Source organism: Schistocerca serialis, chromosome 2 (assembly GCF_023864345.2).
Source record: "Schistocerca serialis cubense isolate TAMUIC-IGC-003099 chromosome 2, iqSchSeri2.2, whole genome shotgun sequence".
Lineage (NCBI taxonomy): Eukaryota > Metazoa > Arthropoda > Insecta > Orthoptera > Acrididae > Schistocerca > Schistocerca serialis.
Genome location: NC_064639.1, coordinates 878,223,751 through 878,249,272, shown reverse-complemented (window position 1 = coordinate 878,249,272; position 25,522 = coordinate 878,223,751). Strand labels below are relative to the sequence as shown.

The 25,522-nt window shown below is 44.3% G+C and overlaps 1 protein-coding gene across 1 annotated transcript in view; it reads left to right on the top strand.

The window, feature by feature from the left end:
* The window catches only part of LOC126456100 (uncharacterized), a 67,652-nt gene that overhangs the window by 13,638 nt on the left and 28,492 nt on the right, over positions 1-25,522 (top strand). The window contains exons 3-4 of the mRNA XM_050091856.1: positions 3,722-3,860; positions 15,900-16,024. Of these exons, the coding sequence (XP_049947813.1) occupies positions 3,722-3,860; positions 15,900-16,024 (264 nt within the window). The remainder of the gene's footprint in view (positions 1-3,721; positions 3,861-15,899; positions 16,025-25,522) is intronic.

The window sequence follows — 25,522 nt, the reverse complement described above, 5'->3', positions numbered from 1 at the left end:
GCACCCCCTCAGATTTAGTGGTAAAATGGCCCGGTGGATAGCCCGTCAACAACTGTAAACAGATCAAGCATAAAAACAGGAAGAAATTGTACTGAACTTTACGTTGGTTATAGAATATGAGCCAAGTAGTAAATATATATTACCGCCACAGGTAAATGTGAATTGTTAGAGCAGGTGAGATGCTGGATAGACCTCTCAAAAAAAAAAAAAAGGGCGTGAACTATGTTGCAGCAAAGGAATTCAAGATTCAAAACTTCCCAAACAGAACGCAGGAATCATAACATGTGGTACTTTTGCACGTCTGGAGGTCCCTTCCTTACACTTCACTGGTGCAAACGAACGTTACATCACGAAACAGACACAAATTTGAATACAGCGCACAGACACGCCAATTACAGGACGGTCAGCTCGTAATTTTGTGGAAAAAAAGGTGTACAATGAAGGCTTTCACGACCGGATGTTTCACCTGCCGAGAATCCTTAAGGGTTGTATGGCCGTGGTCCATGGAATTCTTCTATCCCTGAGTTTCGTCCAAAGCTACGTTGGACATCTTCGGAGGTGCTCTTGGTTGTGCTGAGTCTTGCCGACTGACGAGTGGAAAGTGGGCGTGGTCTGGATTTAACGTGATAGAGATAAACCTTGTCAAGGATAAAATATAACTATCGATCATAGTACGTCAAAGATAAAAACTTCTCATCGACTCTGTAGCGCCACTGTCCATATATCACTGAGTTTCGTAGCTCCTTCCTTTCTGTTAAAATTATCTCTCTGTTTATATATTTCGATGGTTTCTCTATATAGCCGTGGATAATAGTTCCTCATAGTACATAAAACTTCAGTTTCCGAAAATTTCACTACGTGAGCACCCGACTGAATAGCATGTTCCGCCACGGCTCACTTGTCCGTTTTCCCTAGTAGGCAAAGACTTTTATGTTCCTTCAACCGTGCGTTCATCCTTCTCTTTGTAGTTCCAATGTAGAACCTACCACATGTACACGGAATCTTGCATACACCACTAGCAGCAGAGGGGGTCGTTTGTAGTTAACGGAACGACGTGCTTGGCCTATTTTCTTTGTTGGTCTGAAAATCGGTCGAACCTTATGTTTCCTTAAAATCTTGCCTATTTGATCCGTTACTTCTTTGATGAAGGGTAAAGAAACCGTGTTCTTCCATCGCTGCGTCCTATCGTTGTCCTTAGGCCTCCTGTTATTCGGTCGCAAAAAATTGTAGGTCACGAGGGAGTTCCGAACACGAATCTGCTCCTTCACCGTTCAACACGGTGACTACACAACCAAGACGCGATGGTTCTTGTAGTGCACTAGATGTTGAAAATCCTTAGCTTCAACTGTTCCTGTTTCTATTTTGTTCCTTTTTTCACAGTTCAGTATACTTTCTTCCTGTTTTCATGCTTGATGTGTGTTCAGTTTTTGACGGGCTATCCATTGGGCCATCTTACCTCGAAGTCTGAGGGGATTACGATGGGGAGTTTCCCTTGTTAATACGGCTGTGATGTTTCTTATTAATATTAGCATGAACTAGTTATCGCAAGATGACCATCCTCTCTCTCCAGGAGAGTGAAGTAAGGTCTTCCATCGATAGCTCAGGTTCTGTGTTCGAATCCTAGTCCGTCACACAGTTTAGCCCTGTCAATACGTTTAATATGCCGAAGTTGGATGTGCCGTCTGGCTTCCTTCTGACTCGAATGCTCTGTGTCAGCTGTACATAGTACTCAATGGGGAAAAAATGCACGCCTGCCCACACAAACTGCAGCAGCCACACTGATCAGTCTTGTTCTGCCGTACCATTTCAAGTGTTCTCGTGTTATACTGCACAGGTTAGTCTATAAAGGTTGCACCTCTACCCTGGACATCAAGCAGCTTGTAAGAAATTAGAGAATTGTGTTCACGTTTAGTTACACGGTTAAGTTAAATGTTTCCCCATTGAGCCGTTAACCGATTTACTCTAAGATTAAAATTGATTATGTTAATTTTCTTTGTTAATTCTTAGCTAATTTAATTGTAAATAAAGTACTATAGAGTCCTAATAATTATGAAATAAATATATAGAAAAGAAAGACAAAATCAAAACATGGCCGTTGCAAAGAAGATGGAAAATAAAAGTAAATCGTTGCTACAATTAAACTTTTGGTGCGTGAGGCACTGTAGATGGAAAACTGTTAACCGTATGGGTACAAAACTTCCTAGTAATGACATTCGGACTGTGTGGTGCAGGACTTGCGCTGTTAGTGAAGTTAGTGTTTGGCTAGGCGTTAGGCGCCGGTACTGGTACGGCGACGTAGGGTTGAAGCACAAGCATGAGTGTGCATTACTGTTGCAGACAGTCAGCATGGGTCTGGACAAGGTGAGCACAGCCTTATTCGGTAAAGCTGTTCTATCAAAGCAACAGCAATAGTGGTGTTGCTCTTTGCAAGTATCGACACATTAAAGGAATACGGAGAGGTCCTCTTCCCGCTCCGGGATTGAAAAACATGACTCGGAAATTCGAATTAAGTAGCGACTTGGGAGTTACTCCTGGGAGAGCACACATATCGTTGAAAAGGTTACTGTTGTCATGGCTGCGAATTCTGGACGCAATGTGCGATCTTCAAGCGGTGCACGAGCTGTGTCACGACAACTGAACATGCCATGGTCCACCGTTCGCAAATGGCTACGAACAGTTGTGAAATGGAATCTCTAGTGTGTTTCCAGGCGGGCATCGGCGCAGATGGTCGTCACACTGAGCAACGGTTGTAACCTGAAACGTCAACATGCTGCGGAGTAGCAAATGTTACCCTCTCACGTGGAAATTAAAAAGTGTTTCCTTTAATGGTTCATTCGTTATTGCCCATACAAATATTTCCACAAATTTCGTTGTCCCACGATCACTCCTTTTTTTATGGGGCCCTCTCAAGTAGCGAAAGTTTAGTAATTATCACCATGTAATTGTTTCCGCTTTTCTAATGAACACCATACCTCTAGAATGATTTCAGTGTGTTGTCTACCGAAAGTACTGCATGGCCTAGAAAGCGTGTCTGGTTTCTCCTGCATTCTCTTTCGATCACTCACGGGCCTACAACAGTTGTAATTAGTACACGAAATGCAGTCGCGGTTGCGAATATGGACAACCATCAGCTGTGTAACGGAATGACAACAATGAAAATTTGTGCTAGACCGGGACTCGAAACCGGATTTCCCGCTTACAGCAAGCTGTCGCCTTATCAAATGTCTGCCCTGAACGGAATGTACGTAATTGATGTACGATTGCAGGTTGTAGGCACAGGGCTGACGACATACGGAAGTTTGGGTCTCGTTCTGAAGTGTGCTCGGATAGCCAAATGGTAAGGCGACCCTCGCGATAAACGGGAAATCAGGGTTCGAGTACTGGTCCGGCACAAATTTTCATTGTCGTCATTATACAGCTGATGTTTGTCCACATTCGCAGCTGTGAATACATTTCATGATTTCATAACGGCTGTATTCGCTGCAGTGCCTGTCGTTTCGTACATGAACGAACCTCCGAAAGAACATTGCATCTTACTTCTGAACAACACGGACACTGCAGTATCGTATTACAATTTGTTGTTTAAGTATTTCAGCAAATGAGTTGTATATTACGTTGCCGTAATATTGCAAAACGTATTACTGTATTAGTACTGGACTAGCCAGATATATCATACAAGCAACTGATGCTTCACATTTAACTGTTTGTTGTTTTCTTTCAGGTTTCCTTCTGTCGCTGGACAGGACAAAATGCCACTACGAGGGGAAGACGTACGAACCTGGCGCAGATATCTCGGGCGTAATCAAGTCTGTGTGCACCCCAGTGTGTAGCTGCTTCGGTCTCACCGAAGGACCCTCGAGGTTAGTAAAGGCATTCAGAATACACGCTGTAGCAATGTAGGCACTCTAAGCAGTAACTGCGTCAGCACTTGCAGCAGAGCAGAACAGACATTTGGTACGAAAGTCCTAACTCCTTTGACAACGGAAACTCAAAAGGAAAAGAGAAAATCAAGTATATCATTGTCACTGCTCCACGAAAACAATGAATACTAACTGAGACGCAATTATGTCTGGGAGAATCACATACCACGTAGTACATTCGATGGTAAATAAAGGCATAAAATGTTTTTCTGTGCTTCGATGACGGAAGGCATTAGGCGGCAAACGATCAATTACCTGAATATTAATTTTCGAATGGAATTGAAGTCCAGAGAGACGAAATAAGATTTTTAAGCTTTTCCGATCACACTGTACGTTTTGACAGACACAGTGAAGGCCTTAGTAGGCCAATATAATGGAGCGTATCTTGATTTGAAAACACGTTGACTTTTTTTTTTAAGTAAGCCTGTGGTGATGGAATGTAATCGACCGTAAGTACTAGTCATGCTGGGAGAATTAGATTAGGAAAGAAGACACTAAAGGTAATAATCGAGTTTCGCTATTTGGGCTGCAAAATAACTGACGACGCAGTAACGGGGCTTCAATTACAGACTGGAGGTAGCAAGAAAAACTATACTCAAAGACAAAAATATTCTAACGACGGTTATAAATTTAAATACTGGGAAATCTTTTCTTGTCTGGAATACAGCCTTATATGGAATGAAACATTGCCGATAAACAGTACAGACAATTTGACCATAGAAGCATTTGGAACGTTGTATTACAGATGAATGCTGAAGTTTAATTGTGTTAATATGATAACCAATGTAAAGGTCCCGAATCGTGGCAAGGAATAGTTAACTTGTCTGAGGGAGGGAGTAATAATTGTACAGGAAAACCAAGGCTGGACTGTCTGTAGTCAGCAGGTTCCAACTGCTGTAGGATGCAGTAGTCATAGAGATAGTGGGACTGGTACGGACAGACTAGCATTGAGAACTTCATGAACCAATCTGAGGGCTGAACACCACAATAACATTAACGTTTGCGAGTTTCCTGTTGGTATTGCTGTTTTTAATAAAGTGATGCTTGAGCTCCGAACCATACGTATATTGACTTGAAAAATTACAGTAACAAGTGGCACCTTATTCATGCGAAGACACATTCTAGGAATTAACCCGTCTTCAGGTGGACAAATATAGTTACGTAACTGTCACTACGTTTTGAATTCTTCGGCTCCCTTGTGCAATATAGTTTTGTTCCGCCACCACTTTTCTTTCACTCATATACATATGGACCAGCAACGGTGAAGTAGACGTAGCTACCACACTTTACCGAATACACTGACCAGCCAGAACATTTTGACCACCGACCTGCTATCGATATAAACCCGTTCAGGCGATAGCAGCATCACATGGCGAGGAATGACTGCCAGTCAGACAAACGCACGGTGCATGTAGCATCGTAAGCGTACTGTCCGTGTGTGGAATGGATAAGGTGCGCGATCTATCTGAGTTTGACCGAGGGCAGATTGTGATGGCCTGGAGGCTCGGCACGAGCCTTTCGCAAACTGCACGGCTTGCCGGGTGTTCGAGGAGTTCTTTTGCGAGTGTCTTCAATACGTGGCGAAACCAAGGTGAAACAACGTCCAGACGTCATGGGGTTCGCGGCCACCCCTCATTACTGATGTCGGACGTCGTAGGTGGGGCAAACAGGTAAAACAGGACAAGCGGCAAATTGTGGCGGATCTAACAACAGACTTTAATTCAGGGCAGAGTCTGAAAATACAGTGCGCCGGACACTCCTAACGACGACCCATGCATGTACCACTGCACTACTACATCGGCAACTACAACTGAAATGGGCACGAGATCATGAGCACTAGACGCTGGCGCATTGGCAGAGCCTTGCATGGCCTGATGAATCCCGATACCTCCATCATGCCGACTGGAGGCCGCGAATCCGTCGTCTTCCAGTGGCATTTTTAACAAGATAATGTGCCATGTCAGAAGGGCAGGAGGGTGATGGAATGGTTTAAGGAACACAGTGGCGATATCCAGCTGATGTTCTGGACACTCACCTGCTCAGATCTGAACCCGGTCGAACACATCTGGGATCTGATTGAACATAGGGTCAGAGCTCATTGTACCCCTCCCCGGAATTTACGGGAATTAGGTGATTTGCGTGTGCAGATGTGGTGCCACCTCGCTGCAGCGACCTACCAAGTCCTCACTGCTTCCATGCCACGACGGTTCGCCACTCTTATCCGTGACACAGGTGGATATACCGGCTGTTAGGGAGGCGGCCTTATTCTTCTGTGTGATCAGTGTATATGTATATCTAACTGTAAATATAGATACTAGTGTGCGAACCCACAAAAAAAATTCTCCACTAGTCTCGGAAATCGTCTTTTAGCGATGTCGCGTCTGTACCTACGACCATAATGTGCACACCACTGGGATGCGCATGACAGAGGGTACGTCTCCTGTACCAGTCATCAGGGCTTCTTCCCTCTCCATACACGAATCAAGCGCGGGAGTAATGATTGTTTAGATGCCTCCGTGAGTGCTGGTATTAATCTAATCTTGTGCTCAGGATCCCTATAAAAGCGATACCTAGGGGGTTGTAATATTTTCATAGGTTCATGGTTCATAGCTGGTTCTTGAAATTTTTTGTGATGGCTTTCTCGGAAAAGTTTACGTCTGTCTTCAAGTGTCTGCTAGTTCAGTTCTTTCAACGTCTCTGTGAAACACTCCTAAGGATCGAACAAACATGTGACCATGCGTGTTGCCCTTCTCTGTACACGTTTAGTATCGCCTGTTAGTTCTATTTCGTGGACTCCACAAACCTGACCAATATTCCAGGATGTGTCGCGCGAGTGCTTTGTAAGAATACTCCTGGGTAGATCGATTACATTTCCTTAGTACTCTAAGAGTTACCCGAAGTCTGCTACCCGCTTTACCAACCACCGAGCCTCTGTGATCATTCCATTTCATGCGCCTACAAAGTGCTACACCCAGATAATTGTATGAGTTGACCGATACCAATTATAACTCGTAATCATGTACATACCGTTCTTTCGTTCTGTGAAGTGCACAGTTTCACATTTTTTGACATTTAAGGCAATTTGACAATCTTTGCACCGCACTTAAATCTTAACGAGACAGAGTTCGTTATAGATAACTGAACCATCTGTTAAAAATCCAAAGTTGTTATTAGTATATTATCTTCATGTTCGCTAATGTGAAACATATTCTAAATAATTACGCGCTCTTTCTGTTAACTGTGAGTGTTGAACTAGACACTCCCACGCTGCGAGTGACTTCCCCTTCTCTTTCTGCTACTTAGTCTGGTTCATCCGCCGTTTACAAAGGACCCCAAATGTGCATTGCATTGGAGACTGAAAGGTGTTACAGCCTTTGAACCTAGGAATTATCTTTGGAAACTGACACGTACTAGTGCGGCAGCCAAACAGCCATATTCTACTTACCAGAGAAACTAAATAGTTTGTTAAATTTACAGAGTTCATATTTAGGGAAACTTCGTAACCTATTCACGGAATATGTCTTATCCATAGCTAAGGAGGTCCGCCTGTTATGCTTTGTCTTGATTCTGTCCTGCAGTCTGTTATTTCGGGTTTACAGTTATTCTGTTGTTTTTAAATCTTTTCTTTGTGCTTAATATTATCTACTTCGTCTCGTGGGTAAATAACACCTTTGTAAACATCCTTCCGTAATGAAAAATACAACAGCATCACGGATCGCATTCAGTGCTACCAGGCTATCAATATGCGCACACTGAGAGGTTGCAGTGTTAGTGTTGTTGTAATGTTGTTAGTATTGTTATTGTTGTGGTTCGCAGGAGAGCCAACACCTTGTTACTAGAGGAGGCCGAAGGGCACGCGTTTTAGCTCACGCAGGCTGGCGTGAGGTCTGGAACCGGACAAGGAAATTAGAATTTTGAAAAACGGACGTAGCTGGTGGAATACTTAACTTTAATCCATTAATGATGAACGTCGCTCTTGACTGTACGTGATTCACAATATCAATAGTAACTGAATATGGCGCCTTGCTAGGTCGTAGCAAATGACGTAGCTGAAGGCTATGCTAACTATCATCTCGGCAAATGAGAGCGTATTTTGTCAGTGAACCATCGCTAGCAAAGTCGGCTGTACAACTGGGGCGAGTGCTAGGAAGTCTCTCTAGACCTGCCATGTGGCGGCGCTCGGTCTGCAATCACTGATAGTGGCGACACGCGGGTCCGACGTATACAAACGGACCGCGGCCGATTTAAAGGCTACCACCTAGCAAGTGTGGTGTCTGGCGGTGACACCACATTCCTCCCCCGCAAATCGGCGTACGGTTGTGGCATAAGGCTTCCGCCCGCCGTGGGGAGGACCCCATGTTGACGTATGCGACGAGGTGGGGAGCCTAACAACAGGCGAGGCTGTGCCACCCGCACACTGCCATTTGGACCGCGGGGAGCTAGGAAACGCCTGAAAACCTGCTCCAGGGTGCACGCCAACATGCGGTGAATGCGCCCGCAGAGAGACAGGAAGGGCCGAAGGGTCGACCTCCATCGGGCCGGGGCACCCGACGGGCGAAGACGGAAGACGACATATGGTCCGGAGCGGGCAAGAGTTCCATGTCGGAGGACAACTGGTCACGGGAAGCGATCGGCGGCGCGTGACCCAGGGAGGTGCCCGGCGGTTGCAGCGACGCGTCCACTGCGAACGTCGCCGGCGGAAGAACAGGCGGCGGCGGCGGCGGCGCGTCGCCATGGGGCAAAATGGAAGGCAGCGTCTGTAACACCTGGGGATGAGGCGAGCCAGTAGATGGGTCCCCAGGGCGCTGACCAGACGACACCGTCGCTGAAAGCAGACGGGGAGCGGCAGATCCCGTGCGACGACAGAGGCGCAGCTGATTAAGATGCCGACGCACCTCACCAGAGGCCCCAAAACCAGATACATAGCGCGGCCGAGGCAGCGAAGAATGCGCCCTTCGAGCCAACGCCGTGAACCTCGATAGTTGCGGTAGTAGACAACGGCGCCTGGGGCAAAAGCAGATGTCTGCCGTATGCACAGGAAGCTGATGCGGCGGATGTAGCAAAGACATCAAGGTTCGATGAGGGCGACCGAGGAGCAACTCAGCCGGCGAGCGACCATCTCGGGGCTGAGAGCGATACGAGGACAAAAAGAGCAATAACGCGTCCTCCCGAGAATGCGACTCTTTCAACTTCAACATCTGTGATTTGAAAGTCCTGAGCAATCGTTCAGTGGCACCGTTTGACTGTGGCGAAAACGGCGTGGGCGTCAGATGTTGAATACCATTGGCCTTGCAGAATGACTGAAATTCTGCGGACATGAATTGTGGGCCGTTGTCGGAAACAATAGTCTGTGGAAGACCTTCAATGCAAAAGATAGCAGATAACGCTTGGATGGTGGCAGATGACGTTGTGGAAGACATCCGGACAACAAAAGGAAAATTACTGAATGAATGTACCACAACCAACCATCGAGCATTCCAGAATGGTCCAGCAAAATCGATGTGCAAGCGTTGCCAAGGGGAAGTGGCTTTTGGCCATGCAAAGAATTTCCGCGGTGGTGCTGATTGTTGTTCGGCACACACCATGCAAGAAGAGCACATATTCGTAATCGCGGCATCGATTCCGAACCAAGTACAGTGCTGACGAGCAAGTTGTTTCGTTGTCACTATACCCCAATGTCCTTGGTGAAGAAGCTGTAAGACAGAAGCCTGTAACGAACGTGGGACCACGACCCTGGACTGATCATTATCAGAACGCAACAGCAAAACACCATGTCGTACAAAAAGTCTCTCCTGGTGAGCAAAAAATCGGCGAACCAACGGATCCCTGATCCGTGACTTTGTCAAGGGCCATTGCGTAGCAACAAAAGGCAGAACGGTAGCAAGGACAGGGTCGGCAGCTGTGACTGAAGCTACACGACGAAAATCAATCGGAAACGATTCGACCACGTCATCGGTTTCCGAATCAATGAACATGCAAGCAAGTTTGGAGGAATCGAATGCTCTATCCTCAGCAACAGGCAAACGGGACAACGCAGCGGCGTTTCCGTGCTTAGCAGTGGACCAATACAAGATATCGTAGCGGTACTGCGAGAGGAAAATAGACCAGCGAATGAATTTCTGCGCTGTACATGGAGGTACAGGCTTGGTCGGATGAAAAAGCGATGTCAAAGGGTTGTGGTTTGTGATGATGGTAAAGTGACGACCATACAAGATATCATGAAACTTTGTAACACCAAATACGAGAGCCAATGCTTCTTTCTCGATCTGTGAATAATTTCTTTGCACAGACGAGAGCAATTTGGACGCAAAGGCAATGGGGCGATCGTGCGATCCATCTTTGTGCGCAAGCACAGCACCGATCCCGAAATCCGATGCATCCACCATCAACAAAAGGGGCTTCTGGGGATCGAATGGCGTAAGGCAAGTATTGGAAAGCAACGCCGATTTCAACTGGCGAAAGGCGCGTTCGCATTCCGTTGTCCAGACTAACGGAACACCGTTACGGCGTAAGCGATGAAGCGGAGCTGAAATGGAAGAGGCATGTGGAACATAGCGGTTATAATACGTAATTTTTCCCGGCACACTCTGTAGCTGCTTCAAATTCTGCGGCGAAGGCAAGTCTTGCATGGCACGGAGGTGCTCGGGACTGGGATGTATGCCTTGGGCATTGAATACATGTCCCAGGTAAGGCAAGTCACGAGCAAAAAACACACATTTGTCCTTTCGCAAGCGAAGACCATTTTGTCGCAAGACCTGAAATAATGTTCTGAGATTGGCTAAATGTTCTTCTTCCGTCTTTCCGGAGATCACAATATCGTCCAGGTAGTTTGCTGCAGTAGGGACTGACGCACAAACAGTTTGTAGATATTGCTGAAACAATGCAAGGGCGGATGCGCACCCGAATGGCAGTCGTTTGAATCGATACAAACCAAGATACGTGTTAACCACGAAAACGCGCTGGGATTCTTCATCCACCGGTATTTGCAAGTACGCATCTGCTAGGTCCAACTTTGAAAAATATTTAACCGGTCACAGTTTGTCAAAAATATCTTCCAGGCGGGGTAAAGGAAAAGTTGCAATCACTAGTTGTGGATTCACTGTTGCCTTGAAGTCCACACAAAGTCTCAATTTTCCTGAAGGTTTTGCCAAAATTACTAAGGGTGATGCCCAGAGAGAAGCCTGCACACGTTCAATTACGCCTTGTGATTCCAAATCGTGTAATGTTTTTGCGACCTCATCACGCAATGCGTGGGGAACATTGCGCGCTCTGAAAAATTTCGGTTGCATGTTTATTTTCTAGTTCCAAACATGCTTTATAGTTCTTAGCACAACCGAGGCCCGGTGCAAAAATGTCTGCAAATTCTTCACATAGACGAGAAACACTGTTGGAAGGCACAGTCTGGTTCACTGATAAGACCTTATTTACTATAGACAAGTGAAACAACTGAAATAAATCGAAAGCAAACAAGTTCACTGCAGAAGAAGAACGAAGGACGTAAAATGACACAAGTTTTGTTTGTCCTTTGTATGTTGCAAGAAGGCTGCACTGTCCTAACACAGGGATATCTTGACCTGAATAACTAGTTAACTTAACATTTGCGGTATGCAACGGAGGTGTGCCCAGCTGTTTGTACGTGTCTTGATTGATCAGTGAAACTGCAGCTCTGGTATCGAGCTGGAATGGTATCACTTTGCCGTTAATGTCCAAGTCTGCAAAGAGTTTATTGTCCTGCTGACGACAAGAGCGACTGTCTCGTGCAACATGAACTGACATTGGTACAAAATCACTTGCGACTTGACGGGAGTTCCGGCAATGTCGACGCACACTATTTGTGGGACGAACACAGTCACTGTTAGAGAGAGTGGCACTGGGCGGAGTGGAATGAACTATATGAATTTCCATAGGGCGAAGTTTCGCGAGCCTGAGTATCCTTGGTTCGATTCCGATTCCAGCGCGAAGCAAAGGGCCTGGAATGATGTTGAGTTTCTGGTCTGAGCATTTTCTGGCAAACACTTTGAACATGTCCTTTTTTATTACAGTAAAAGCAAATAGCTTGGCGTGATGGGCAATTCTCACGCGAATGTCTAGTAGCACACCACGGGCATGATTTTAGCACTGCATTTGCCTTCCGGCGTGGTACACGTGGCTGAGAGCCTGGCGGCAGCGGCGCGGCCGGGCGCGAGGGCTATTTACTGTTCCGTGCAGCTCGCCCGGCGGGCCGGTTAACCTGACACACGGGCGGCGAAGTTTCAAATGATTCCTGAGCAAAGTCAAGTGTGTCCTGCCGATCCAATATGTCCATCACTTGTTGAAGGGAGGGATTGACTAGTTTCAAAATCTGTTCCCATATATGAACATCAGAAACGTTCTGTGCAATTGCATCACGCATCATAGTATCTGAATAAGGGAGTCCACATTGACACTCAAAAGCACAATCCCTAGTAAGGCGTTGCAAGGTTGCAACCCACTCCCGATTAGTCTGACATGCTGTACGTTTTATACGAAAGAAGGTATACCGTTTCGCAACTACATTGACTGATTCTTTGAAAAACGCATCTAATGCAGACAAAATTTCTTCATAGGACAGAGTTGCTACGTCGCGTCGGGGAAATAATTTGACTATCACACGGTACGTTTGTACACTGACCGAAGACAACAAAAATGGCTGTCGCTCGTTACCTTGAATTCTGTAGGCGGCGAGATGGAATCCAAATTGGCGTGACCACTCTGTCCAGCTTTCCAGTGCAGCATCAAAAGGACGAAAATTTGGTGCAACTGCGTGTTGTGGCTGCGTTAGCGGTGGAGCGGCGGCTGCCGCATCGTTTGCCATCTCACGTTGACCCTGGACGAGGTGTCCAAGGGCATCCAGTAAGGCCTGCGTCTGCTGATTCTGTAAGCGATAAAATTTGGACAGTACATCTGGAGATGGTGGCGAAGCCATTACACAAGTAAATCAGGGCAGTATAGCTAAGAACGCAGTGTTGCCTCGTCGCCAATGTCGTGGTTGGCAGGAGAGCCAACACCGTGTTACTAGAGGAGGCCGAAAGGCACGCGTTTTAGCACACGCAGGCTGGCGTGAGGTCTGGAACAGGACAAGGAAATTAGAATTTTGAAAAACGGACGTAGCTGGTGGAATACTTAACTTTAATCCATTAATGATTAACGTCGCTCTTGGCTGTACATGATTCACAATATCAATAGTAACTGAATATGGCGCCTTGCTAGGTCGTAGCAAATGACGTAGCTGAAGGCTATGCTAACTATCATCTCGGCAAATGAGAGCGTATTTTGTCAGTGAACCATCGCTAGCAAAGTCGGTTGTACAACTGGGGCGAGTGCTAGGAGGTCTCTCTACACCTGCCGTGTGGCGGCGCTCGGTCTGCAATCACTGACAGTGGCGACACGCGGGTCCGACGTATACTAACGGACCGCGGCCATTTAAAGGCTACCACCTAGCAAGTGTGGTGTCTGGCGGTGACACCACAGTTATCGGCCATCAGATGGTGCCCAGGATGCCTGTCTGTGTGCCCTCTGCTTTGACTCAACAGGCAGTAACTGTGCTCATCAAAACTCGTTTCGAGTCTTCAGGACAATCAAACTGTCACCTCTACACAACATTTTCGAGGTCCACCTGGTCGCCATCATCAGGTGAGAACAGCTATGCCGCTCTCGTCGATAAATGATTCAAACCATGAACGACGCAAGCTTTATATGCAGTGAAAATACGAAAGCGGATGCGGTAAGGTAAATGCGCAAGTGCTTGCCTAATCACCTGCTGCCCCTGGCGCAAGTAGCGTTGCATTGCCTCCAATCGTAAATACTGTAGAGAAACAATATACAGCTAAAAATTATTACTCATAACCGGCCGATTCACATGTCGTTGTTTCTTCATATCTGACAAAACAGGATTTAAAGTTTTACTTAGCGAATATCAGTTATCACGGTTAATGACGTTATCTGTCAGTCTGATTTCGACAGATTCTTTTAAAACACAATTGCAGAAACGCGAGGCGTTTGCAACCACTTGTGTCTCATTGTACAATCTCCTATGTCCCTCTGTAAGACAGTGCTCAGCCACCGCAGATTTGTCAGATTGTAATAATCGCGTATGGCGATTATGTTCAAGTCATCTGTCATTGACGGCACGAATAATTTTAACAATATATCGTTTTTCGACAATATTCACCACTGGAGGCGCTGCAACTGTTCGTACGCCAGGGGGCAACAGCTACGATTGAGCGCTTGCGCATCATCTTATCGCATGTGCTTTTTTATTTTCGCCGCATATAAGGGTTCCGTCGTTCACGGTTTGAACTTCCACCGTCGGAGGGCAGTGTGAGATTTCAAGTCCCACCGCCACATCTTCAACGTGCACTCCTATGATGTCATTGGAATGACATTATTGTGGGATAGAACAAATTTACCTTTACACCAAGACAGTATGACCGAGATCCAAGGGTGACGTTGTACCTCAACACACCACAAAATTTAAAAAAAAGGGTTTGAATAAGTTATCGGCGAGAGCGACCTAGCTTTCCTCGCCTGTTTATGGTGGGCAGGTGGACTGTGGAAATATTGTGTGCAGATTACAGCTTGATCTGGCTGAAGATCCGACAAGAATCTAATCTGTCAATACGCCGGGAAAGTATACATAGTCACAGTAACTGTGCTCAGTTCATGGGTGAACAGTGTTTGTAAAATTCATTCTGGGGCACAAATATGACCAGGCGACGAGTACGTACTCTTGTTGAACAACATCAGCCATTTCAATGAGGTCGTTTTGAGAGGCTGCGGGAAGCTGGGTGGGTATATCAACGGATTGCTTCAAATATTGACGACAGAGTATCGGTACTGCGGCGCTGCTTTCGGCAGTGGTGTGTAGAACATTTTCGGCAGCCAAAGACCAGGTTCTGGACGTCGGCGTAGTACAGACGCACGTCAAGGTTGATGGATTGTGGGAGCAGCGATGGCTAACGGAACATCAGCCAAAGAAGAAATCTGGGCACTGTTGCTTCTGCTGTGTCATCAAGGTCCACTGGTAACCGTCCGCTTGCAGGAATAAGATCACGTGCGCCTCTGTCCAGGATACCACTGGCGCCACGACTCCGCCAACCGCGGCTACACTGGCGTCGTTAAGGAGTCGACTGGAACGAGGAAGTGGAATGACGCTCTGGTGTCTTCAGTCATGAGAGTAGGGTCTGTCTGTCTGCGACTGATTGACCTACACGAGTACGGCGTAGAGCTGGCGAGCATTGTGTTCCGGAGTTCGTTCGCTCACGACACATCGGTAACACGCCAGGCTGTACGGAGCCTAAGATACGTTTAGCGACCACATTTGGTGTTCCTGCAGTGTAAATTAACCAGAGGCGGCAACATTGTACAGGTTATTATCCTCGTGCAACTGTCATTTCTTCGACAGGAAGTTGATGTGATTTATAAACTGGACAATGCACACCTACATACGGATGCGGCGACGCCACGTACTCTTTGTGGTATACAGCAACTGCTCTGAGCAGGAGATCACTAGATCTCTCGCCTCTTTAACATGTGTGGACGAGATGAAACGGTAACTTACTTGTTCGCTAGAGCCTGCAAGAACCATTGTTGAATTGCGACAAAAGATGCAAGTTGCTTGAGACAATCTCTCAGGATGCCATTTGGCACTTTTAAGATCGTTTACGTGTGGGAATACACTCTGCGTTGCCGATAGTGTGCGGTATACAGCGTATTGATGGGAATGTTTGGGATATCTTTGCTGTGACATGTGTATTTCATTTGGTCTTAATTTGCTATCATACATCCCTATGATGATACACTACTTTCACTTTCCAATAAAATGACATTGCGTCTGAGCGTGTTGCGTTTTATTTCCGTCGGTATAGATAATATGTGTTAACACTGTGCGAAATAACCCAGTTTATTCGTAACTGAAGCTGTAAACAAAGATTCTCTATATGTTTACTTTCCTTTCCGCAGGGGAGAGGCGAGGTTCTCCTGCGCATCTGGCGGTTGTGCTGGATATCGGATACCAGAAGGAAAGGAGTCTTTCTGTTATCCCACCTACAAAGTTGATCAGTGCTGTGGAACTGGTATTAAGTGTGGTAAGTAGGAACAATTAGTATGAACGGTTCGATAGACGTCGCTTTTCCTCAAGTCTACCTCATCTTAATATCAAAAGGGTTACGCCTGACTAAAAATGTATAATTAGTCTTAAAAATAAAATTTTTACAGTACCATTTACTAACTGTTTAATGTTGCGTAATGTATGCTGGATTAAATGAGAGGTATTTCATTACCTGCAGAACACCCATCAAGGATCATTGACTCTAAACAGAGGCAAAAGATCTAAAACAGATTCAAAGAATCATAAAGTGGCTATCGCCGAGAGAGAGGCACCCAAGATCATTTCTTTTAATAATGGCATCAAAAACTTCTAGAGAAGAGACTGCTCGCATATTCGTTGTGCATCATTCCGTGGGACTAACCACCGTTCAAAACGGAATATACTAAAGCCATGCTATGTTATTCCGCACTTACCTACAGTACTAAATTATTGATCACTTGCTGCTTCAGAACTTCTAGTCAAGTTGTCCTTAGATTCCTCTTCTCCCCAATTCCATTCACTACCACCTCATCAGTGACGTGATCTACCTATCTAATCTTCAGCATTCTTCTGTAGCACCACTTTTCGAAACCTTCTAATCTCTTCTTGTCTGAACTATTTATTGTCCATGTTTCACTTCCATACATAGCTACACTCCATAAAAATACTTTCAGAAAAGGCATCCTGACACTTAAATCTATACTCGATGTTAACAAATTTCTCATCTTCAGAAGCGCTTTCCTTGCCACTGCCGGTCTACATTTTATATCCTCCCTACTTCTACCATCATCAGTTATTTTGCACCCCGCCGGCCGCGGTGGCCGTGCGGTTCTAGGCGCTTCAGTCCGGAACCGCGGGACTGCTACGGTCGCAGGTTCGAATCCTGCCTCGGGCATGGATGTGTGTGATGTCCTTAGGTTAGTTAGGTTTAAGTAGTTCTAAGTTCTACGGGACTGATGACCTGAGTTGTTAAGTCCCATAGTGCTCAGAGCCATTTGAACCATTTGATTTTGCTCCCCAATTAGAAAAACTCATCTACTAGCATTTCCTAATCTAATTCCCTCAGCATCAGCCGACATAATTCGACTACATTCCATTATCCTCGTTTTGCTTTTTTTGATGTTCATCTTATAGCCTACTTTCAAGACACTGACCATTCCGTTCAACTGCTCTTCCAGGTCCTTTGCTGAATCTGACAGAATTACAATGTCATCAGTGAACCTCGATTTTTTTATTTATTCTGTATGGATTTTAATTCCTACTCCAAATTTTTCTTTTTTTTTTCCTTTACTACTTGCTCAATATACAGATTGAACAACATTGGGGAGAGCCTACAACCCTGCCTCACTCCCTTCCCAACCACTGCTTCTCTTTCATGTCCCTCGACTCTTATACGTGCCATCTGGTTTCTGTACAAATTATTAATAGCCTTTCCCTCCCTGTATTTCAGCCCTGCCATCTTCAGAATTTGAAAGAGAGTATTCCAGTCAATATTGTCAAAAGCTTTCTATAAGTCTACAAATGCTAGAAACGTAGTTTTGCCTTTCCTTAATCTATCTTCTGAAATAAGTCGTAGGGTCAGCATTGCCTCATGCGTTCCAACATTTCTATGGAATCCAAACTGATCTTCCTCGATGTCGGCTTTTTCCATTCGTCCGTAAAGAAAGCTGCCATTGGCAATAAACTTTTCGGTGAAACAGTGCATTTCAGAGCAATATGGGACAGTTTCGATTTTTCTGGGATTCAATCGCAGATTTTGATTCATAAATGATAGGAACCTTTCAATTTCGTAGTTGTAGGAAAATAACGAATAAATGGTACACTGATTATTCCCCTAACGCATCCCTATAGTGAGATTCTTTCTTTAATGCACCAATAATGCCACATCATCTGTTCTAATGCCCACAGTTCGTGGTATCCACCTTTTCCTGCAGATTAAAACAGAAGTCGAAATTTCCTGCAATGTGTGGATGCGCCACACTTCTTCTACGGCCTACTGTAAGCGACCTCGGGTTCCTGTCGCAACCTTGCGGCTCCCGTGCTGATATCGTTGTTGAAGTTTCACGGTTTATTTTCGTCTTTACCTCAGATCTTTCTTGTCACGGGAAGTCTCACTCGTGGCCATAACCAGAAACCGAACACTCTTGGCGAAATACGGCGCTAGAGACAATTATGAGATCTACTGCTTTGAAAATTAGCTAGGAAACGTTTATTAGCGAACCAGAATCATTTCGCTGCACTACTACATCATTAAAACTAGTCTACGTCAAAGTCGTCAATTTCTGTTTCAACCACAATCAATTATTAATGCCCTGTTGTAATGTAACTGCATTTATCAACATACCGAGATCTAATCATTGAACTGGGACAGCTAATAAATTGTTTCCAGATTATTTCGTGAAATTTACGCCCCTAACCCTCAGAAAAACTAAACTGTACAGAAAACTTAATATCAATAGGTCAGCAAGCAACACACCTGCAGTTTCCATGGAGTCAAATGTAATTTATGGTCCTCAATTAGACCATCTCTTTGACTAGCCAGCACATTCAGATAAACACTCCATTATGTGGTGCCGAAACAGCTCCAGCTACTCCCATGCGTAATGACTGTGCCAAACTCACTGATACACGTGTGTAGATAAACGAGTTATTGAAATTTCGGAAAAATTTGATGATTTACTCAGATGAAAGAGCTTCACAAATTGAGAAAGTCAATAACGTGTTGGTCCACCTCTGGCCCTTATGGAAGCAGTTATTCGGCTTGGCACTGACAACAGAGTCGATATATGTCCTCCTGAGGGACATCGTGCCAAATACTATCTAACTGGCGTGTTTGATAGTAAGGTCCCGAACTGTTGGAAGGCCCTGCCCATAATGCTCCAAATGTTCTCAAATGGGGAGCGATCCAGCGACCTTACAGGTCAAGCTACGGTTTGACAAGCACGAGGAGAAGCAGTAGAAATTTTCGCCATGTCAGGGGTGCATTATCTTGCTGAAATGCACGCCCAGGATGGCTTGTCCTGAAGGGTAGCAAAACGAGACGTAGAATATCGTCGACGTACCACTGTTTTGTAAGGGCGCCTTGGATGACAACCAGAGCGGTCCTGCTATGAGAAGAAATGACACCCCAGACCATCACTCCTGGTTGCTGAACACTATGACGGACGGAAGTTAGGTCTGTGTCCAATCCGCCCGGGGTGCCTCCAGAACCGCCTTTGGCCTGGAATCTCTTTGACTGGAGTGAAATTGTCTTCAGTGATGACGTCGTTTCGAACTGAGCTCCAATGACCAGTGAACTTGAGAGAATTTGGCACGATATCGCTCTAGAGGACATCCAACAACTCTGTCAATCAATGCCAAGCCAAATAACTGCTTGCATAAGGGCCAGAGGTAAACCAACGCGGTATTCAGTTGCTCAATTTGGAAGCTCTTTCTCTTAAATAAATCATCCAATTTTCCAGAATTTTTAATCATTTGGTCGTCTGTACATGTACACCACGTCACAATGGGATTTCCGTCCCATTCGGACAACCCTTAGTGGTGTGTCGTTTTCTTTGTCTTCGATAGTATTCACCAGTAGGTTTGGAATGACTAATAGCACCTTCATAGAATAAACACTGTCGCTAACATGAAAGAACTGATATATAACGGCTACTGCAAAGTACTGCTGTCCAAATATATATACACCTGCCTAAGCCATAAGGCGTCTGCAAATGACTCAGAGAATGTAGTAGTTTAGACTTATATTTTTTCTATTTATTTATTGTTCCGTGGGACCAAATTAAGGAGAACATGGTCATGAAACGAATCAATACATGAAATTATAACACGATAGTAGAAACAGATAAAATGAAATATAAGTAATATATTCAGGCGACAATTCGTAAGTTTAAATACAGAAAATCAACAATGTAACACTGGAATTTGCTTAAATTTTCAGCTCTTCCAGGAGCTCCTCGACAGAATAGGAGTGAGCCATGAGGAAACTCTTCAGGTTAGACTTAAAAGTGTTTGGGCTACTGCTAAGATTTTTGAGTTCTTGTGGTAGCGTATTGAAAATGGATGCAGCAGAATACTGCACTCCTTTCTGCGCAAGAGTCAAGGAAGTGCATTCCACATGCAAATTTGATTTCTGCCTAGTATTAACTGAGTGAAAGCTGCTAACTCTTGGGAATAAGCTAATATTGCTAACAACAAACGACATGGCAATGTCAGAATTCCCAGACTATTGAATTGGGGTCGACAAGAGGTTCTTGAACTTACACCACACACAGCTCGAACAGCCAGTTTTTGAGCCAAAAATACCCGTTTTGAATCAGAAGAATTACCACAAAAAATAATACCATATGACATAAGCGTATGAAAATATGCGAAGTAGACCACTTTTCGTGTTGAAGTGTCACTTATTTCAGATACTGTTCTAATGGTAAATAAAGCAGCATTTAGTTTCTGAACAAGATCCTGAACATGGGCTTTCCACAACAGCTTACTATCTATCCGAACGCCTAGGAACTTGAGCTATTCCGTCTCACTTATAATATGCCCATTCTGTCTGATCAAAATATCGGTTCTTGTTGAATAGTGAGTTACAAATTGTAAAAACTGAGTCTTACTGTGATTTAGCATCAAATTATTTTCTACAAGCCACGAACGTATTTCATGAACTACATTATTTGATACTGTTTCAATATTACACACAAGATCATTCACTACCAAGCTATCATCAGCAAACAGAAATATTTTTGAATCACCTGTTATACTAGAAGGCATATCATTTATATAAATAAGAAACAGCAGTGGCCCCAGCACCGACCCTTGGGGAACGCCCCACTTAACAGTGCCCCATTGGAACTGAACATCACTACCACTCTCAATATTGCGGAGAATTACCTTCTGCTTTCTGTTCTTAAAGTAAGAGGCGAACAAATTGTAAGCTACTCCCCCTACTCCATAATGGTCCAACTTCTGCAGTAATGTTTTGTGGTCAACACAGTCAAAAGCCTTCGTTAAATCAAAGAAAAACACCTAGCGTTCGCAACTTTTTATTTAATCCGTCCAAAACCTCAATGAGAAAAGAGAATATAGCATTTTCAGTTGTTAAACCATTTCTAAAACCAAACTGTGCATTTGACAGCAAATTATGTGAATTTAAATGCTCCAGTAACCTTGTATGTACAACCTTCTCGATAACTTTAGCAAACACCGATGGCATAGAAATAGGTCTATAATTGTCAACATTATCCCTGTCTTCCTTTTTATAAAGTGGCTTCACTACCGAGTACTTTAATTGGTCAGGAAACCGACCACTCCTAAAGGAAAAGTTAGATAGCGCTAGGTACTGGGCTAACATACATAGAACAATATTTCAGTATTCTGCTAGATACCCCGTCATATCCATGAGAGTTCTTGGTCTTTAGTGATTTAATTATTAACCCAATCTCCCTCTTGCCATTATCATGGAGGAACATTTCAGGTAACAGTCTAGGAATACTTTTTTCTACGAGTGCTATATGATTCCCTGTTGGGACTAGGATTCTATTTAGTTCACCTGCTATATTCAGAAAGTGATTATTAAATCCTGTACATATATGCGACTTATCAGTAACACGGACAATCCCACTACGCACTGATTCTATATCCTCGACCTGTCTCTGCAGACCAGCCACTTCCTTTACGACTGACCATATGTTTTAATTTTATCGTGAGACTTAGCTATACTATCTACATACCACATACTTTTTGCCTTCCTAATAACTTTTTAAGCACCTTACAATACTGCTTGTAATGGGCTGCTGCATTTAGATTTTTGACTATTTCTAACGTTTTGATATAATTGCCACTTTGTTCTACAGGATATTCTTATCCCTCTAGTCAGCCACCCAGGCTGCCTGTTGTGCTAGTACCCTGTTTTGAATGTTCTAACGGAAAGCAACATTCAAAGAGCACGAGAAAATTCTTGAGGAATGCATTACATTTATCGTCTACTGTATCAGCACTATAAACATCTTGCCACTCTTGTTCCTTGATAAGGTTTACAAAGGTCTCTACAGCAGTTGGATCAACTTTCCTAAAAAGTTGATAACTATATGTAACATGTGTTCCAGCACAAAAATCTTTTAGAGTTAAAATTTGTACATCATGATCTTAAAGGCCATTCACCTTTTTGCTGACAGAATGCCCTTCTAGTAATGAGGAATGAACAAAAATGTTGTCTATGGTTGTTCTACTGTTCCCTTGCACTCTCGTTGGAAAGAATACGGTTTGCATAAGATTATATGAATTAAGGAGGTCTACCAGCGTCCTTTTCCTTGCACAATCACTTACACAATTAATATTAAAGTTACCACATATAACTAACTTTTGGTATTTCCTATAAAGTGAACCAAGAACCTCCTCGAGCTTTAGCAAAAATGTTGTGAAATCGGATTCTGGGTATCTATAAATAACAACAGTTAGAAGCTTAGCTCCACTACATTTAACCACACCTGCACAACATTCAAACACCTTTTCAGTGCAGTACTTTGAAACATCAATTGACTCAAATAGGATCCCGTTTTTCACATACATGGCTACTCCCCCACACCGCAAAGAGCTCCTAGAAAAGCTGCCAGCCAACCTGTATCCTGGTAAAGGAAGCCTCTGAATTATCTCCTTATTTAAGAAGTGTTCAGAAACACCAATAATTTCAGAGTCAACATCTATAAGCAGTTCACTAACTTTAGTACCTTGTATACTTTGATGAAATATACTGATTCCCTCATTAATCGGATACCTAAGCTTTGTCGAAAGTGGTTTCTTTGTTAGAGGGACTTCCCTTTAAGCAGGAATATCTATCAGCTGACTTCAATCTAAAAAAGGTGCAGCTCTAACACCCATTACTACAGGAATTTTCCCATGAGTGATCCCACCACCCCCACCTGTGCTGCCACCTACAAGCTTTGCCAACCTCCCCTTTCCATATCTGTTGAGGTGCAGGCCATGTCTAGCGAAACCCGTCCTGCTGATAGACTCCACCGACACCACTGAAATGTGACTCATGCCTTCTGTCATCAGCGCACCCCCAAGTCTCATGTTATTATGCCTGACGGCTGTATTAAGATGAAGCCGATCGTGACGCTGAAACAGTTCCACGAAATGCACATTCGTGTTGCCAGTCTGAAAGAGATGTCTGTGATTTTTGTATGATTTACGCATTCGAAGTTTTTGAGTTCATTATTATTGCAACTATTCTATCCAAATAAGCATACTATTTCTGGAACGGACGTGTCAAAATGTCCAAATAATTTTAGTTGCTCATCTTTATTACTTTTTAGTAATCTGCCGTTTCAGTCTCTTGTAGGATTTATTTCGGTTTCTCCTTCCTCCCCCGCTTAGGTAGCCTTACTTACCTTTACTCTCACAGATATATTCCTTCTCTTAGTGAAGTTGCAATTGTCATTCTCTATTTCCAGCTTTTGTGAACAAATACAGCTTGTCCATATGTCATGTGCAGTACCACTACATAATCATCGAGCTTTTTCGTACTTTTATGTTCCTCCTTTGTTTCTGTGATGACCGAAATTGGTATAATTCTTTTTTTCAGCATTTTTTTCTAGATTTCTTCCTTTAGAACCAACCCTACCCCATTCCAGGAGGCCACATTGTGTCTTTCTGCACTTCTATTTCTCTTGCCCTTTCCATACTTTATTCGTCATATTTTCCCATTCAGCTTGTGCACTTTGAAGGCTGTTAAATTTTAAGACTCCCCTAGAAGGACGTATCCACACTACGTTAGGGAAACCCAGCTGTTGGTGCTGCCACCTTAAAGCCTACTGCCGATCCTGATTTTCGGACACATTCAACTTTCTGAACTACCTACAAAGGACCAACAGACCGTTTCCAACTTTCAGGAGCGCTGCCAGCTGACTCTCCTACCTTGTGAGCTCCAATCAGCTCCAAAACCTTGTTTTAACATTCAGTCATTTCATACTATTAGTGTTAGGAACTGAGTGTAAGCACTTCTACCGGTCCTTTTCTGCTCTCAGCAGTAACATTAGTCTGCAAAGTGCCACTTCTTGCCACTAATTTTCTTAAGTTTATTTTCAGCAGGTGCCATAAATACCTACCTTCATAGGAAACCTTTAGCCCTTAAGTCATCATGGTACACTTTGCCCACGTAGCACTCAGACCAGTTACAGACAAATCAATTCCTCCTCTTCCACTGAATACCAGATGCCGACATGGCGCCCCTGATTGATGGAACATAATCGAGAGGTCAGTTCGTGCACAAAATCCTGCATCGGCAACGCTTTCGCAATTTCATGTAACCACAGCCCACACTATAATGAAGCCACCAACACCTTGCACAGTTCTGCATGATGAGGCCAGGCATGGGATGATTTTTTTTATGGAAGGTAGTGGTGAGTGTGAGACTAAAACTTAACGAGGTAAATCTATCGGCTATCTGCACCATATTGAGGCGACAAAAGTCGTGGGGTACCTCCTTTTGACCGGCATCAGTGGGCCAAAGTGACGTGGCACTGACTCAACAAGTCGTTGGAAGTCCCCCGCAGATATACTGAGCTATGCTACCGCTATTGCAATCCACAATTGCGAAAGCGTTGCCGATGCAGGATTTTGTGCACGAACTGACCTCTCGATTATGTTCCATCAATGTTCGATGCGATGCATGTTGGGCAATCCAGGTGGCCAAATCATTTGTTCGAACTGTCCAGAATGTTCTTCAATCAGGAACAATTATTGTCCAGTGACATGGCGGATTCTCATCCATAAAAATCCAATCTTTGTTTAGGAACACGAAGTCCATGAATGGCTGCAAAAGGTTACCGGATAGCCGAACATAAGCATTTAAAGTAAACTGTACTTTTGACCAGAGGACCCAGCCCATTTCATGTAACCACAGCCCACACTATAATGAAGCCACCAACACCTTGCACAGTGCCTTGTTGACAACCTTGGTCCATGGTTTTGTGAGGTCTGTGCCAGACTCGAACCCTACAATCAGCTCTTATTCAGTGAAATCGGGACTCATCTGACCAGGTCCTGTAGTACAGTGATCAATCGATTTGATGGAGACCCCACAAAAGGTGATGGAGTTGAGGTCGTCCTGTTAGTAAAGGCACTCGTGACAGTCGTCTTCTGCCATAGCCCATTAATTCGGAAATTCTGCCGCTCTGTGCTAACGAATAAGTTCGTCATACGTCCCACATCGATTTCTGCCGTTATTTCTGGCCGCTGCTCTCGGTCGTTAAGTGACGGCCGTGTGCCACTCCGTTGTCCGTGGTGAGAGATAATTCCTGAAATATGGTATTCTCAGCGCACTCTTGACACTTTCGATATCGTAATGTTAAATTACCTATCGATTTCCGAAATGGAATGTTCCATGCATCTAACTTCAATTACCACTCCGCGTTCAAAGTTTGTAAATTCCCGCTGAGCGGCCATAATCACGTCCGACACTTTTTCACATGAGTCATCGGAGTACAAATGACAGCTC